At 67.8% G+C, this 12,118-nt stretch overlaps 1 protein-coding gene across 1 annotated transcript; it reads left to right on the plus strand.

The window, feature by feature from the left end:
• Positions 1–224: 224 nt before the first annotated feature.
• Positions 225–11,489, plus strand: LOC120384962 (anoctamin-7-like). The gene is made up of 10 exons (XM_039504059.1): positions 225–275; positions 1,380–1,479; positions 2,007–2,122; positions 2,385–2,543; positions 4,659–4,766; positions 8,681–8,817; positions 9,258–9,315; positions 9,937–10,047; positions 10,646–10,730; positions 11,455–11,489. The coding sequence occupies exons 1-10, from the start codon at positions 225–227 to the stop codon at positions 11,487–11,489; spliced, it is 960 nt and encodes a 319-aa protein (XP_039359993.1).
• The last annotated feature ends 629 nt before the right edge of the window (positions 11,490–12,118 follow it).

The following is a 12,118-nucleotide window of genomic DNA, read 5'->3' on the forward strand; positions in this document are numbered from 1 at the left end:
ACCATATCAAAAGTTTTGCTAGAGTCAAGGAATAACACATCCACTGCTTTCCCTCACCCACAGACCCAGTTATCTCCTCATAGAAGGCAATTAGGTTAGTCAGGCATGACTTGCCCTTGGTGAATCCATGGCGCCGCCGCCCTTGGTGGTGCTGAGTTCTGGGGGCTGGGGTGGGGGAGGTCCGTCCGTTTCACAAGCTGCGGCTCTTCCCACGTCCCGAGCTCATGGTAGAATCCCGGCAGGAGTTTGGGGGCAGAGAGGAGCTGCCCAACCCCGTAATCCAACCCTCCTTCCCCTGCCTCATTCCAGACGCTGCGTCCCAGCCCCCCCGCTGCCCTGGGGCAGGTGGGTTTCTAGTCCCCGTTGGGCCCCTCTCCTAGGCCAGCGGTTCTCAGCCCCATCAGCACACCGGGCCGCCGGGTAGTGTCTGCACTGGGTGGCTGCAGCCCACAATGGCTAAGAGGTTGAGAACCGCGGCTCTGGGCCGAGTCTGTGGCTGCTCTGGGCCAGGCCTCTGCAAAGCTCCGCGGTCCGTTACTGGGGCCATTTCAGCCACTGTCCTGGCTGGACGGGAGCAGCGGGAGCTGGAGCAGGAGGGAACTGGGGGGGTCCTTGCACCTCAGGGGCTGCCCGGTCAGAGCCCAGCCCTGGGCGGGAATCCCCGGCAGAGCCTGGTTCCTCGCTCGTTCCGTGTGCTGGTTTCCCCTGGAGCTAATGGAGTCTGGGTCCCTTCGGTTGATTGGTTGGTGACTCCGAACAGACCCAGAGCCGTAAGCGAGGCGAAGGTTTGGCCTTCAGGATAGCTGGTGCCCTGTAGTGCATCTGCAGAACCGTGGCCGGGGGGAGTCTGGGGCTGGGATAGCCGGGGGCTGCGGGTCAGGATTGAGGGACACCAGCAGGGCTGTGTGGGGGGGGGGGGAGCCCAGGGCTGGGATAGCGGGGGGCTGGAATTCGGGACTGAGGGGCACCGGCAGTGCTCTGTGAGGAGTAGGGCTGAGCCCAGGGCTGGGATAGTGGAGGGCTGCGGGTCGGGACTGAGGGGTACCAGCAGGGCTGTGGGGGGCGGGGGTGAGCCCAGGGCTGGGATAGCAGGGGCTGTGGGTCAGGATTGAGGGGCACTGGCAGTGCTGGGGGGGGGAGCCCAGGGATGGGATAGCAGGGGGCTGCGGGTCGGGACTGAGGGGCACCGGCAGGGCCGTGGGGTGAAGCAGCCCATCTGGCTCTAGGTTCTCCTCTCGGTTTCCTGGGCACTGAAACATTCCCCTGCTCCCCCCCACCGACCCAACGAATCCGAGCTGGGGCGCGGGGGCGAGGCTGGCCCGGCGCGGGAGCTGCACGGTTCTCCCCTGCCCCCCGTCTCGTTTGTTTCCCGGCTGCAGGATGAAGAGGACGAGGACGATCCCATCTACGTGCATGGTGACGAAGGCTACAGCCCCAACCTCAGGGGCAACTACTTCCGAGATGGGCAAACCAAGATCGGTGAGCGCCCCTTGCCCTGCCCTGCCCCTCGGCAGCTCCCCGGGCCTCTGTCTGGGAGGAGCTGGGAGCGGGTGGCTGCGTGGGTACGTCCCTCTCTGGCTGTGTGAGCTGGGCCCGGTGCAGTCTGGGGGCGACCCTAAGCCACCCTACGTCACTGCCCTCTGCAGTCTGCCGTCGAGCAGCCTTGGCGCGCCTTTGCATTGTGCCAACTGCCAACGGGCCTCCCGGGCTGTGCCGGGGGCTGGGCACAGAGATGCTCGTTGCCTCAGACAGAGGCACGAAGAGCAAGTGACTCTCCCAAGGACACCCAGGGGGTCACTAGCAGAGCCAAGAAGTGACCCTCCATCTCCTGCGTCCCAGCCCCATGACCCTCCTTGCTCTGCGAACATGTGCTCCCTAAATCTCTTTTCCTCGGCATCATCATGTGGCAGAGAGTTCCACTGGCTAACGTACATTGTCCAGAGCAGTAATGAAATGATCCAAAGCCCCTTGCTTGGCCACGTTAACGAGGCTCCCTCCCTCCCCAGGGCCCTGCTCACCCCTGTGGCTGCGGCTGCAGGGGCTTCCGTTCGCCTGCGGGCGTCCCGCTGCAGAGCCGAGGCCACGCCCGCTGCAGTGCCGGGAATCTCCGCTGAGGCTAGCGGTGAGGCGCCCCAGCTGGTGGGCTGCATGTGCCAGAGTGGGGCTGATGTTCCCTCCAGCAGGGGGCGGTGGTGGCGAGTGTGGCCCCCCCCCCCACTCTAGGGCCCTAGGGCTGCTGTCTCCCCGCCCCCGCGCCCATCCTGTGCGTGGTCTGGGTGTTTTATGATCACGGTGAGTTTCGCTGCTGCTCCCCGGCCCTGCGGTAGGCTCCCAGCCCTGGCCCGCTGCAAGGCCGGATCGCAGCCCTCCCCTTCGCCCCGCAGACTTCGTGCTGGTGTGGGAGGAGAAGGTGCGGCCCCGAAGAAGAGGAGGGGAAGCTGGCGGCTCACGAGGCCAGAGGCGACCGGCCACGCGGGCACCACGAGCACTGGAGGAGGAAGTTCCTCAACAACCTGAGAAATGCCGGGCTGCTGATGGAGAAGGTGAGAGGAGAGATGCCTCCCTCCTCCGGTCCCGGCCGCATCCCTCCTGGGCCCCGGGCCCCTGCTGTGTCCCTCCCCGCCCCAGGTCCCTTCCATGTCCCTCCCCACCCCTAGGTCCCTGCCGCGTCGGGTTGCCAACTTTCTAATCACACAAAACCCAGCATCCCGCCCCTCCTCGAGGCCCCACCCATGCCCCGCCCCTTCTCCGAGGCCCCGCCCCTACTCACTTCATCCCCCCCCCTCCATCTCTTGCTCTCTCCCACCCTCATTCACTTTAACTGGGCTGGGGATTAGGGTACGGGGGGGGGGGGGGGTGGGGATGCAGGCTCTGGAGTGGGGCTGGGGGTGAGGAGTTTGGGGGGCAGGAGGGCTCTGGGCTGGGGCAGGGGTAGAGGTGAGGGCTGTGGGAGGAGTTTGGGTGCAAGAGGGGGCTGCGGGGTTCATCGTGGTTCCCAGCCAATGGGAGCTGCAGAGCCGGCATTAGGGTCAGGGGCAGCGCGTGGAGCCTCCCTGGCCGCCCATGTGCCTAGGAGCTGCAGGGACCTGGGGGCCGTGTGAATTCTGGGCAGGCAGGGAGCCTGCCTTAGCCCGGGTGTGCCGCCGACCGGAGTCACCAGGGTCCCTTTGTGACGGGGCGTTTCGCCTGGCAACCCAAGGTCCCTGCCATGTCCCTCCACCTCCAGGCCCCAGGCCCCCTGTGACGATGCGGTTCTGGCGGGACCCAACTGCGAGTGCCAATTCAGGACCAATTGCTCAAACAGGGCAGTCACAGCCCATGGCTGGGGGTTTCCACCTCTAAGGCAAACCAAACCAGCCAGACAGAGAGGACTTCGGTCTCACCCCACTGGCTAACCACAAGTCACACAAGGAATTTCCTTAGACACTCCAGTCTCCCAGTATCACCACCAGTGCACTCGTCCTGGGGATGAATGGTTATGAAAACCAACACCCCAATAAAGAAAATGGTTCCCTCGATCCCAAAGGACCAAGCCCCAGACCCAGGTCAATATACACATCAGATCTTACCCACAAATCACGCTGTTGCCAATCCTTTAGAATCTAAAATCTAAGGGTTTATTCATAAAGGGAACAAGGTAGAGCTGAGAGCTAGAACTGGTTACATGGAATCAATCACATACAGTGATGGCAAAGTTCTTGGTTCAGGCTTGTAGCAGTGATGGAATAAACTGCAGGTTTAAATCAAGTCTCTGGAACATCCCCCGCTGGGATGGGCCATCAGTCCCTTGTGCAGAGCTTCAGTTTGTAGCAAAGTCCCTCCAGAGGTAAGAAGCAGGATTGAAGACCAGATGGAGATGAGGCATCAGCCTTTTAGAGGCTTTACAGCAAAATGGAGTCTGGAGTCACCTGGGCAAGTCCCTGCACTTTGCTGAGTCACAAGGCGTGTCTGCCTCCTCTCCATGGGTCAGTTGTGTAGCTGATGGTCCTTAATGGGCCCTCAAGCAGGCTAGGCAGGGCTAACACCACCAGAAACACAGCACAAATTTGAAATACAGACAGTACAGAGCCAATACTCATAACTTCAACTACAAAATGACACATGCACCCAGACACCATAATCATAACCAGCCACCCATAGCCTGGTCTTAGACACCTTATATGATCCTTTACATAAGATTTGGTGCCACTACAGGACCTTGGTTGCAACCATGTTCTATATGGTCCCAGATCATATCAGTAACGTCACACCCCCGCCATGGCCCTCCTCTCCAGGCCTGATCCCCCAGCGTCACCCCTCCGAGCCCCAGCCCCCCACCCCATCCCTCTCCCACTGGGTCCAGGCCCCTGCTGCATCCCCCTCCCAAGCCCTGGCCATGTCCCCCCTTCCCAAGGCCCTGGCCCCCCACCACATCCCTCCCGGCTCCAGCCAGGCCTGGCTGTGGCTGATTGGGGTGACGGTGCATTGGGAGACTCTCGAGGCCTTGCTGGCCCCAGGATGCAGCAGTCGGAGAGAAGGCGGCTGTCCCCTGCCTGACCCCAGGGCCGTGTGTCCCATCCCTGCCCTACAGACCCTGGCCTGGAGCCCCTGGACGCAGGCACATGGCAGCTCTGCCCCCCTGGGGGCTCCGTGTTCAGCCCCCTCCTGCTTCCCCGCAGGAGGAGATGCTGAGCGAGCGGAAAACCATCCACTACCTGAAGCTGAGCGCCCCGTGGGACGTGCTGGTGTTCTACGCCGAGGAGCTGTGCCTGCGAGCGCCCCTGCAGGTCAGTGCACCCGGGGGGGGGGCGGCTCTCCCACCAGCCCCCCCATTGCCCTCTGCTAGCCCAGTCCTGGGCTCCCCCCCGCATCTCTGCCAGCTCCCCTCAACCCCGACCCGCAGCCCCCTCCTACCCCAGCCCTGGGCTCCCCACCCAGCTCTGCCAGCGCCCCGACCCGCAGCCCCCTGCTAGCCCAGCCCTGGGCTCCTCACCCAGCTCTGCCAGTGCCCCGACCCGCAGCCCCTTGCTAGCCCAGCCCTGGGCTCCCCCCCAGCTCTGCCAGCGCCCCTCCACCCCGACCCGCCGCACCCTCCTAACCCAGCCCAGGGCTCCCCACCCAGCTCTGCCAGCGCCCCTCAACCCGACCCGGCCCCTCCTACCCCAGCCCTGGGCGCCCCCCCAGGTCTGCCAGCTCCCCTCAACCCCGACCCGCAGCCCCCTGCTAGCCCAGCCCTGGGCTCCCCCACCCAGCTCTGCCAGCTCCCCTCAACCCCGACCCGCAGCCCCCTCCTACCCCAGCCCTGGGCTCCCCACCCAGCTCTGCCAGCGCCCCGACCCGCAGCCCCTTGCTAGCCCAGCCCTGGGCTCCCCACCCAGCTCTGCCAGCTCCTCACCCCCGACCCGCACCCCCCGCCGACCCCAGCCCTGGGCTCCCCCACCCAGCTCTGCCAGCGCCCCTCAACCCCGACCCGCAAGCCCCTCCTACCCCAGCCCTGGGCTCCCCCACCCAGCTCTGCCCGCCCCCCACAACCCCCACCCCCACCCCTCCTACCCCAGCCCTGGGCTCCCCACCCAGCTCTGCCAGCTCCCCACAACCCCCACCCCCTCCTACCCCAGCCCTGGGCTCCCCACCCAGCTCAGCCAGCGCCCCTCAACCCCGCCCCGCAGCCCCTCCTACCCCAGCCCTGGGCTCCCCACCCAGCTCTGCCAGCTCCCCTCAACCCCGACCCGCAGCACCCTAGTACCCCCGACCTGGGCTAGCCACGCATCTGTGCCAGCTCCCCGACCCGCAGCCCCCTGCTAGCCCAGCCCTGGGCTCCCCCCAGCTCTGCCAGCGCCCCGACCCGCAGCCCCCTGCTAGCCCAGCCCTGGGCTCCCCCTCAACCCCAACCCGCAGCCCCCTCCTACCCCAGCCCTGGGCTCCCCCACCCAGCTCTGCCAGCGCCCCTCAACCCCGACCCGCAGCCCCCGGCTACCCCAGCCCTGGGCTCCCCCCCCAGCTCTGCCAGCGCCCCGCCCCCCCGCCCCGCATCCCCCTGCTAGCCCAGCCCTGGGCTCCCCCACCCAGCTCTGCCAGCTCCCCTCAACCCCGACCCGCAGCCCCTCCTACCCCAGCCTGGGCTCCCACCCAGCTCTGCCAGCGCCCCTCCACCCCGACCCGCAGCCCCCTGCTAGCCCAGCCCTGGGCTCCCCACCCAGCTCTGCCCGCGCCCCACAACCCCGCCCCGCCGCCCCTCCTACCCCAGCCCTGGGCCCCCCCACCCAGCTCTGCCAGCTCCCCTCAACCCCGCCCCGCAGCCCCCAGCTAGCCCAGCCCTGGGCTCCCCCACCCAGCTCTGCCAGCTCCCCTCAACCCCGACCCGCAGCCCTCTCCTACCCCAGCCCTGGGCTCCCCACCCAGCTCTGCCAGCGCCCCGACCCGCAGCCCCCTGCTAGCCCAGCCCTGGGCTCCCCACCCAGCTCTGCCAGCGCCCCTCAACCCCGACCCGCAGCCCCCTCCTACCCCAGCCCTGGGCTCCCCACCCAGCTCTGCCAGCTCCCCTCAACCCCGACCCGCAGCCCCCACCTACCCCAGCCCTGGGCGCCCCCCCAGCTCTGCCAGCGCCCCGACCCGCAGCCCCCTGCTAGCCCAGCCCTGGGCTCCCCCACCCAGCTCTGCCAGCGCCCCTCAACCCCGACCCGCAGCCCCCTCCTACCCCAGCCCTGGGCTCCCCACCCAGCTCTGCCAGCGCCCCTCAACCCCGACCCGCAGCCCCTCCTACCCCAGCCCTGGGCTCCCCACCCAGGTCTGCCAGCGCCCCTCAACCCCGACCCGCAGCCCCCTCCTACCCCAGCCCTGGGCTCCCCACCCAGCTCTGCCAGCTCCCCTCAACTCCGACCAGCCCCCTCCTACCCCAGCCCTGGGCGCCCAGCTCTGCCAGCTCCCTCAACCCCGACCCTCAGCCCCCTGCTAGCCCAGCCCTGGGCTCCCCCACCCAGCTCTGCCAGCTCCCCTCAACCCCGACCCGCAACCCCCTGCTAGCCCAGCCCTGGGCTCCCCACCCAGCTCTGCCAGCGCCCCTCAACCCCGACCCGCAGCCCCCTCCTACCCCAGCCCTGGGCTCCCCACCCAGCTCTGCCAGCGCCCCTCAACCCCGACCCGCAGCCCCCTGCTAGCCCAGCCCTGGGCTCCCCACCCAGCTCTGCCAGTGCCCCTCAACCCCGACCTGCAGCCCCCACTTACCCCAGCCCTGGGCTCCCCCCAGCTCTGCCAGCGCCCCTCAACCCCGACCCGCAGCCCGCACCTACCCCAGCCCTGGGCTCCCCAGCTCTGCCAGCGCCCCTCAACCCCGACCCGCAGCCCCTCCTACCCCAGCCCTGGGCTCCCCAGCTCTGCCAGTGCCCCGACCCGCCGCCCCCCCCTACCCCAGCCCTGGGCTCCCCCCCCAGCTCTGCCAGCGCCCCTCAACCCCGACCCGCAGCCCCCACCTACCCCAGCCCTGGGCTCCCCACCCAGCTCTGCCAGCGCCCCTCAACCCCGACCCGCAGCCCCCTCCTACCCCAGCCCTGGGCTCCCCCCCCCCAGCTCTGCCAGTGCCCCGACCCGCAGCCCCCTGCTAGCCCAGCCCTGGGCTCCCCTCAGCTCTGCCAGCGCCCCTCACCCCCGACCCGCAGCCCCCTCCCTCCCCTCCCCTGTGCTCCCCCCCCAGCTCTGCCAGCGCCCCTCAACCCCGACCCGCAGCCCCCTCCTACCCCAGCCCAGGGCTCCCCAGCTCTGCCAGCGCTCCGACCCGCAGCCCCCTGCTAGCCCAGCCCTGGGCTCCCCACCCAGCTCTGCCAGCGCCCCTCACCCCCGACCCGCCGCCGCTGTTAGCCCAGCCCTGGGCGCCCCAGCTCTGCCAGCGCCCCGACCGCAGCCCCTCCTACCCCAGCCCTGGGCTCCCCACCCAGCTCTGCCAGCGCCCCTCAACCCCGACCCGCAGCCCCCTGCTACCCCAGCCCTGGGCGCCCCCCCAGCTCTGCCAGCGCCCCTCAACCCCGACCCGCAGCCCCCTGCTAGCCCAGCCCTGGGCTCCCCACCCAGCTCTGCCAGCGCCCCTCAACCCCGACCCGCAGCCCCCTCCTACCCCAGCCCTGGGCTCCCCACCCAGCTCTGCCAGCGCCCCTCAACCCCGACCCGCAGCCCCTCCTACCCCAGCCCTGGGCTCCCCACCCAGCTCTGCCAGCGCCCCTCAACCCCGACCCGCAGCCCCCTCCTACCCCAGCCCTGGGCTCCCCACCCAGCTCTGCCAGCGCCCCTCAACCCCGACCCGCAGCCCCCTCCTACCCCAGCCCTGGGCTCCCCACCCAGCTCTGACAGCGCCTCAACCCCGACCGCAGCCCCCTCCTACCCCAGCCCTGGGCTCCCCACCCAGCTCTGACAGCGCCCCGACCCGCAGCCCCCTGCTAGCCCAGCCCTGGGCTCCCCACCCAGCTCTGCCAGCGCCCCTCAACCCCGACCCGCAGCCCCCTCCTACCCCAGCCCTGGGCTCCCCACCCAGCTCTGACAGCGCTCCGACCCGCAGCCCCCTGCTAGCTCAGCCCCGCCCCCCAGCTCTGCTAGGCCCCCCGTGTGCAGGAAGTAGTGGGGGGACTGGCCCCGTCTCCGCCTGCAGGTGACTGTCGGTCTGGGAGGTTCCCCTGGCCACCCCCAGCCCTGACGCTCTCTGTGCCGACCGCAGGCCCAGCCCAACCCGGACTGGAACAGCTCCGCCGAGGTCCTGAGGAGACTCTGCATCCCCAACGCCCTGCACCAGCACGTCCCCAACAAGCCCGCGGACTATTACACCTGCGCCTTCCGCAGGTCCAAGCTGGACAAGTGAGTCTCGGGACTCCCTCAGTTAGGTCCATCTGGGGGGCCAGGGAGGCCAGAGCTGCATTGGGAGACCAGAGCCCCATCTGGGCTCCCCTCCAGTCTCCCAGCCAGCTCCAAACTGAAACTCCCTCCAGCCTCTCACTCAGCCTCCCCCCGGCTCCTCCCCCAGCCTTTGTGTCCTTTGTCCAGTTTCCGGGCAGAGGTGTCACCTGGCCTCCAGCCCCCTTCCTGGGGTCTCATGTTCCGTGCTCAGGTGTCCTCCCTCAAGGCAAGTCTCCCATCCCCAATGCAGCCAGTCCCAGCACAACTCCCCTGCAGCCTTCCCAGGCCAGCACTCCCCACTCAGCATTCACAGAGCACAGCCAGAACATCCCCACTTCGTCACAGCTCCCTCCTTGCCTCCCTTCCCCTGGCCCGACTGGCTGTTTGATTATCCCCCCCAGGTTCCTGGGCAGCGACTCCCGGGACTCCTACTTCAGCAACACGCAGAGACATCGCATCGTGAGTAGGGTGGAGGGAGCATGGGGACCTCAGGGGCCTGCCCCACTCCCAGCCCTGCTCTGCCCAGGTCCGTAATTAACCCCGTTGCCCTAGAGGCAGCTCCACGGGCCCATCACATGGTGGGCAGCCAGATCGAAATCCCCTGGCTCTCTAATGGGCTGATTTAACCCCCCACCCAGACCCAACCCTGCCCCCAGCTCTGTGTAGAAACCCCAACCCAGAATCATCCCCCTTCATGGCTTCGGGCCCAGCTCTGTGCTTCAGCCTCCGCAGGCCCCACAGCTGGTGGGAAACACTAGAACCAGTGACGTGTGTTTGAATCCAATCTCAGGCTCCAGGGCACGGCTGATTGCCTGGGAAGGGTCAGGAAGGCTCCTCTGCCCTGCACCTAGCATGAGCCAAGGGAATGTGGGGGCATCAGAGCCGTGGGCAGCTCCGGCCCTGGGGGCTGGGCCAGAAAGGTCTATGGGAAGGCTCCCATTAGCATCCCAAGGCTCTGGTGCAAGGTCCAGGTGTGTGAGCTCCACAGGGCTGCGCCCAGCCGGGACTTGCTGGGTTCCTGCTCGCGTGAGCCCTGGCGAGGGTGGACTTTGCTGACGGCGCCGCTCCTCGGGTCGGCAGGTCTATGAGATCCTGGCTCGCACCATCTACGGGAAGCGGAAACGTGCCGAGATCGGGATCAACCGGCTGCTGGACGAGCGGGTGTACGGCGCTGCCTTCCCGCTGCACGAGGTAGGCTGCCGGGTGGGCTGCTGTCCCCGGAGCTGGGATGGGGGCCTGGGAGAGACGTCCGTCCGGAGCTGGGATGGGGTGGGGACAGACGTCCCTCCGGAGCTGGGATGGGGGGCCTGGGAGAGAGACGTCCTTCTGGAGCTGGGATGCGGGCCTGGGAGAGACGTCCCTCCGGAGCTGGGATGGGGCAGGGACAGACGTCCCTCCGAGCTGGGATGGGGGCCTGGGAGAGACGTCCTTCTGGAGCTGGGATGGGGGCCTGGGAGAGAGATGTCCTCCGGAGCTGGGCTGGGGCGGGGACACAGACGTCCCTCCGGAGCTGGGATGTGGGGACCGGGGGGCAGCTGCTGGCTCTGCAGGTCCTGGTTGGTCACTGCGGCCATTCAGCCGGCACTAGGCGGGGTCCCGGGCAGCCGTTGGCAGCTCTGCTCCTGGGCACTGCAGAGACCCTGCCCCATCCGCAGTCGCCCCTGGCTGTGCAGGTGGCCGACCCGTCTCCTCTCTGTTGCCTTGACCCAGGGCCCCTTCGAGACGCCTGAGTCTGAGGTCCCGATGAAGCCCTGAACCTCGCCAAGTCCTCTACCGCTTCTGGGCCCAGTGGGGCTGCTGGTACCGGTACCAGCCGCTGGATCACATCCGCCAGTACTTCGGGGAGAAGACTGCCATCTACTTCGCCTGGCTGGGTGAGAGCCCACCTCCTCCTCCCCTCTGTCCGCCTCTGCCCCCCTGCCCCCAGCGCCTCCCCTGCAGCGTCCCAGGGGCCAGGTTGGGGCTGGGATGGGGATCACGGGATTGTTCCTGGAGCCTGCTGGACACACAGAGCCCCAGGGCTTCTCTCTGCCCCCAGCCAGGCTCACCCAGCCTGTGCTGCCCGGTGGCGCTGCCCAGGGCTCTCGGTGTCCGGCCGGCAGAGGCAGATTCCCGGCACCCTGACTGGTACAGAAAGGGCCGGGGGGCAGGACCGTGGGGGCAGGTCTCCTGGTTCTTTCCCGTGGTGCTGCCGCGAAGTGCCAGCAGTGCCATGTGGCTGGTGCCCCGTGCCCCTGCTTCACAGGGGCGTGGGCGGGCGTGGGGTGGAAGAGGGTGAGCGAGGTGCCATGCAGAGTCTGCAAGTGCCTTAGTCCTGCCCCCAGCCTGCCAGGTGGGGCGGGATCATTGTCCACATTTTACAGCTGAGGAAACTGAGGCACGGACGGGGGAGGGACTTTCCCCAAGCCACACAGGGCATCAGCCCTGGGGGTGAAACTCAGGAGTCTTGGTGCCCCACCCTTGATGGAGAGGGGAGGGAGGGGTCTCCCTGCCGGTGTCGCCTCCTCCGGGCTGGTCTCACGTGCCCGCCCCTCTGCAGGCTTCTACACGGCCTGGCTGCTCCTGCTGCGGCCGTGGGCACCGTGGTCGTCCTCGCAGGCCTGGTTGCCATGGGAACCAACACGCCCGCGTGAGTCTGTGGGGCTGGGGTTGGGAGCGCAGGAGGGGGGGTGTGTGAGGAGGACCCCTGCCATCCTACCCTGCCCCCCGACATCCAGCCCTCAGACACAGGAATTCGCAGGCTGCCGCCAGCCGCCGTTACTAGTGTGCGGCCTGGGTGCTGCCTTCTCGAAGGGCGGGGGCTCTATAGGGGGGGGGGGTGCTAGATGGGCTACTCCAGCAGCTCCCAGCACTCTCCGCTCCCAGGCCTAGAAAAATCCCCCGGGTCACAGCTGTCAGTAGAAAGGAGGAGACACAAGGAGGGGCTTTGATATGTGGTGATTTGCTGAGGGAGAGCGGGGTGGCGCCGTATAACTGCCGGCAAGGCACCGTTTGCAGCCTCTGGAGAGAAAGCAAAGTGCCAACGCTGGCCACCCACCAGCCTGCTTTTCTGGGCAATGGCACAGTGTAAGCAGGGGGCTGCACAGCCTGGAAATAGCCCGGGCAGCAGGGAGAGAGACGCGGGTTTCCACCCAAGAGAGGGGACAGCTGAGGAGGAGAAGGGTGGGGGCCCTTGGTGGGCTATTGAGGGGAATACAGGTTCAGGTGCCATGAATGGTGCCACCTGCCAACCCAGTGCCATCGCTGGGGGAGTCGGTGCATC

The sequence above is a fragment of the Mauremys reevesii genome, linkage group 17 (assembly GCF_016161935.1).
Source record: "Mauremys reevesii isolate NIE-2019 linkage group 17, ASM1616193v1, whole genome shotgun sequence".
Classification (NCBI taxonomy): domain Eukaryota; kingdom Metazoa; phylum Chordata; order Testudines; family Geoemydidae; genus Mauremys; species Mauremys reevesii.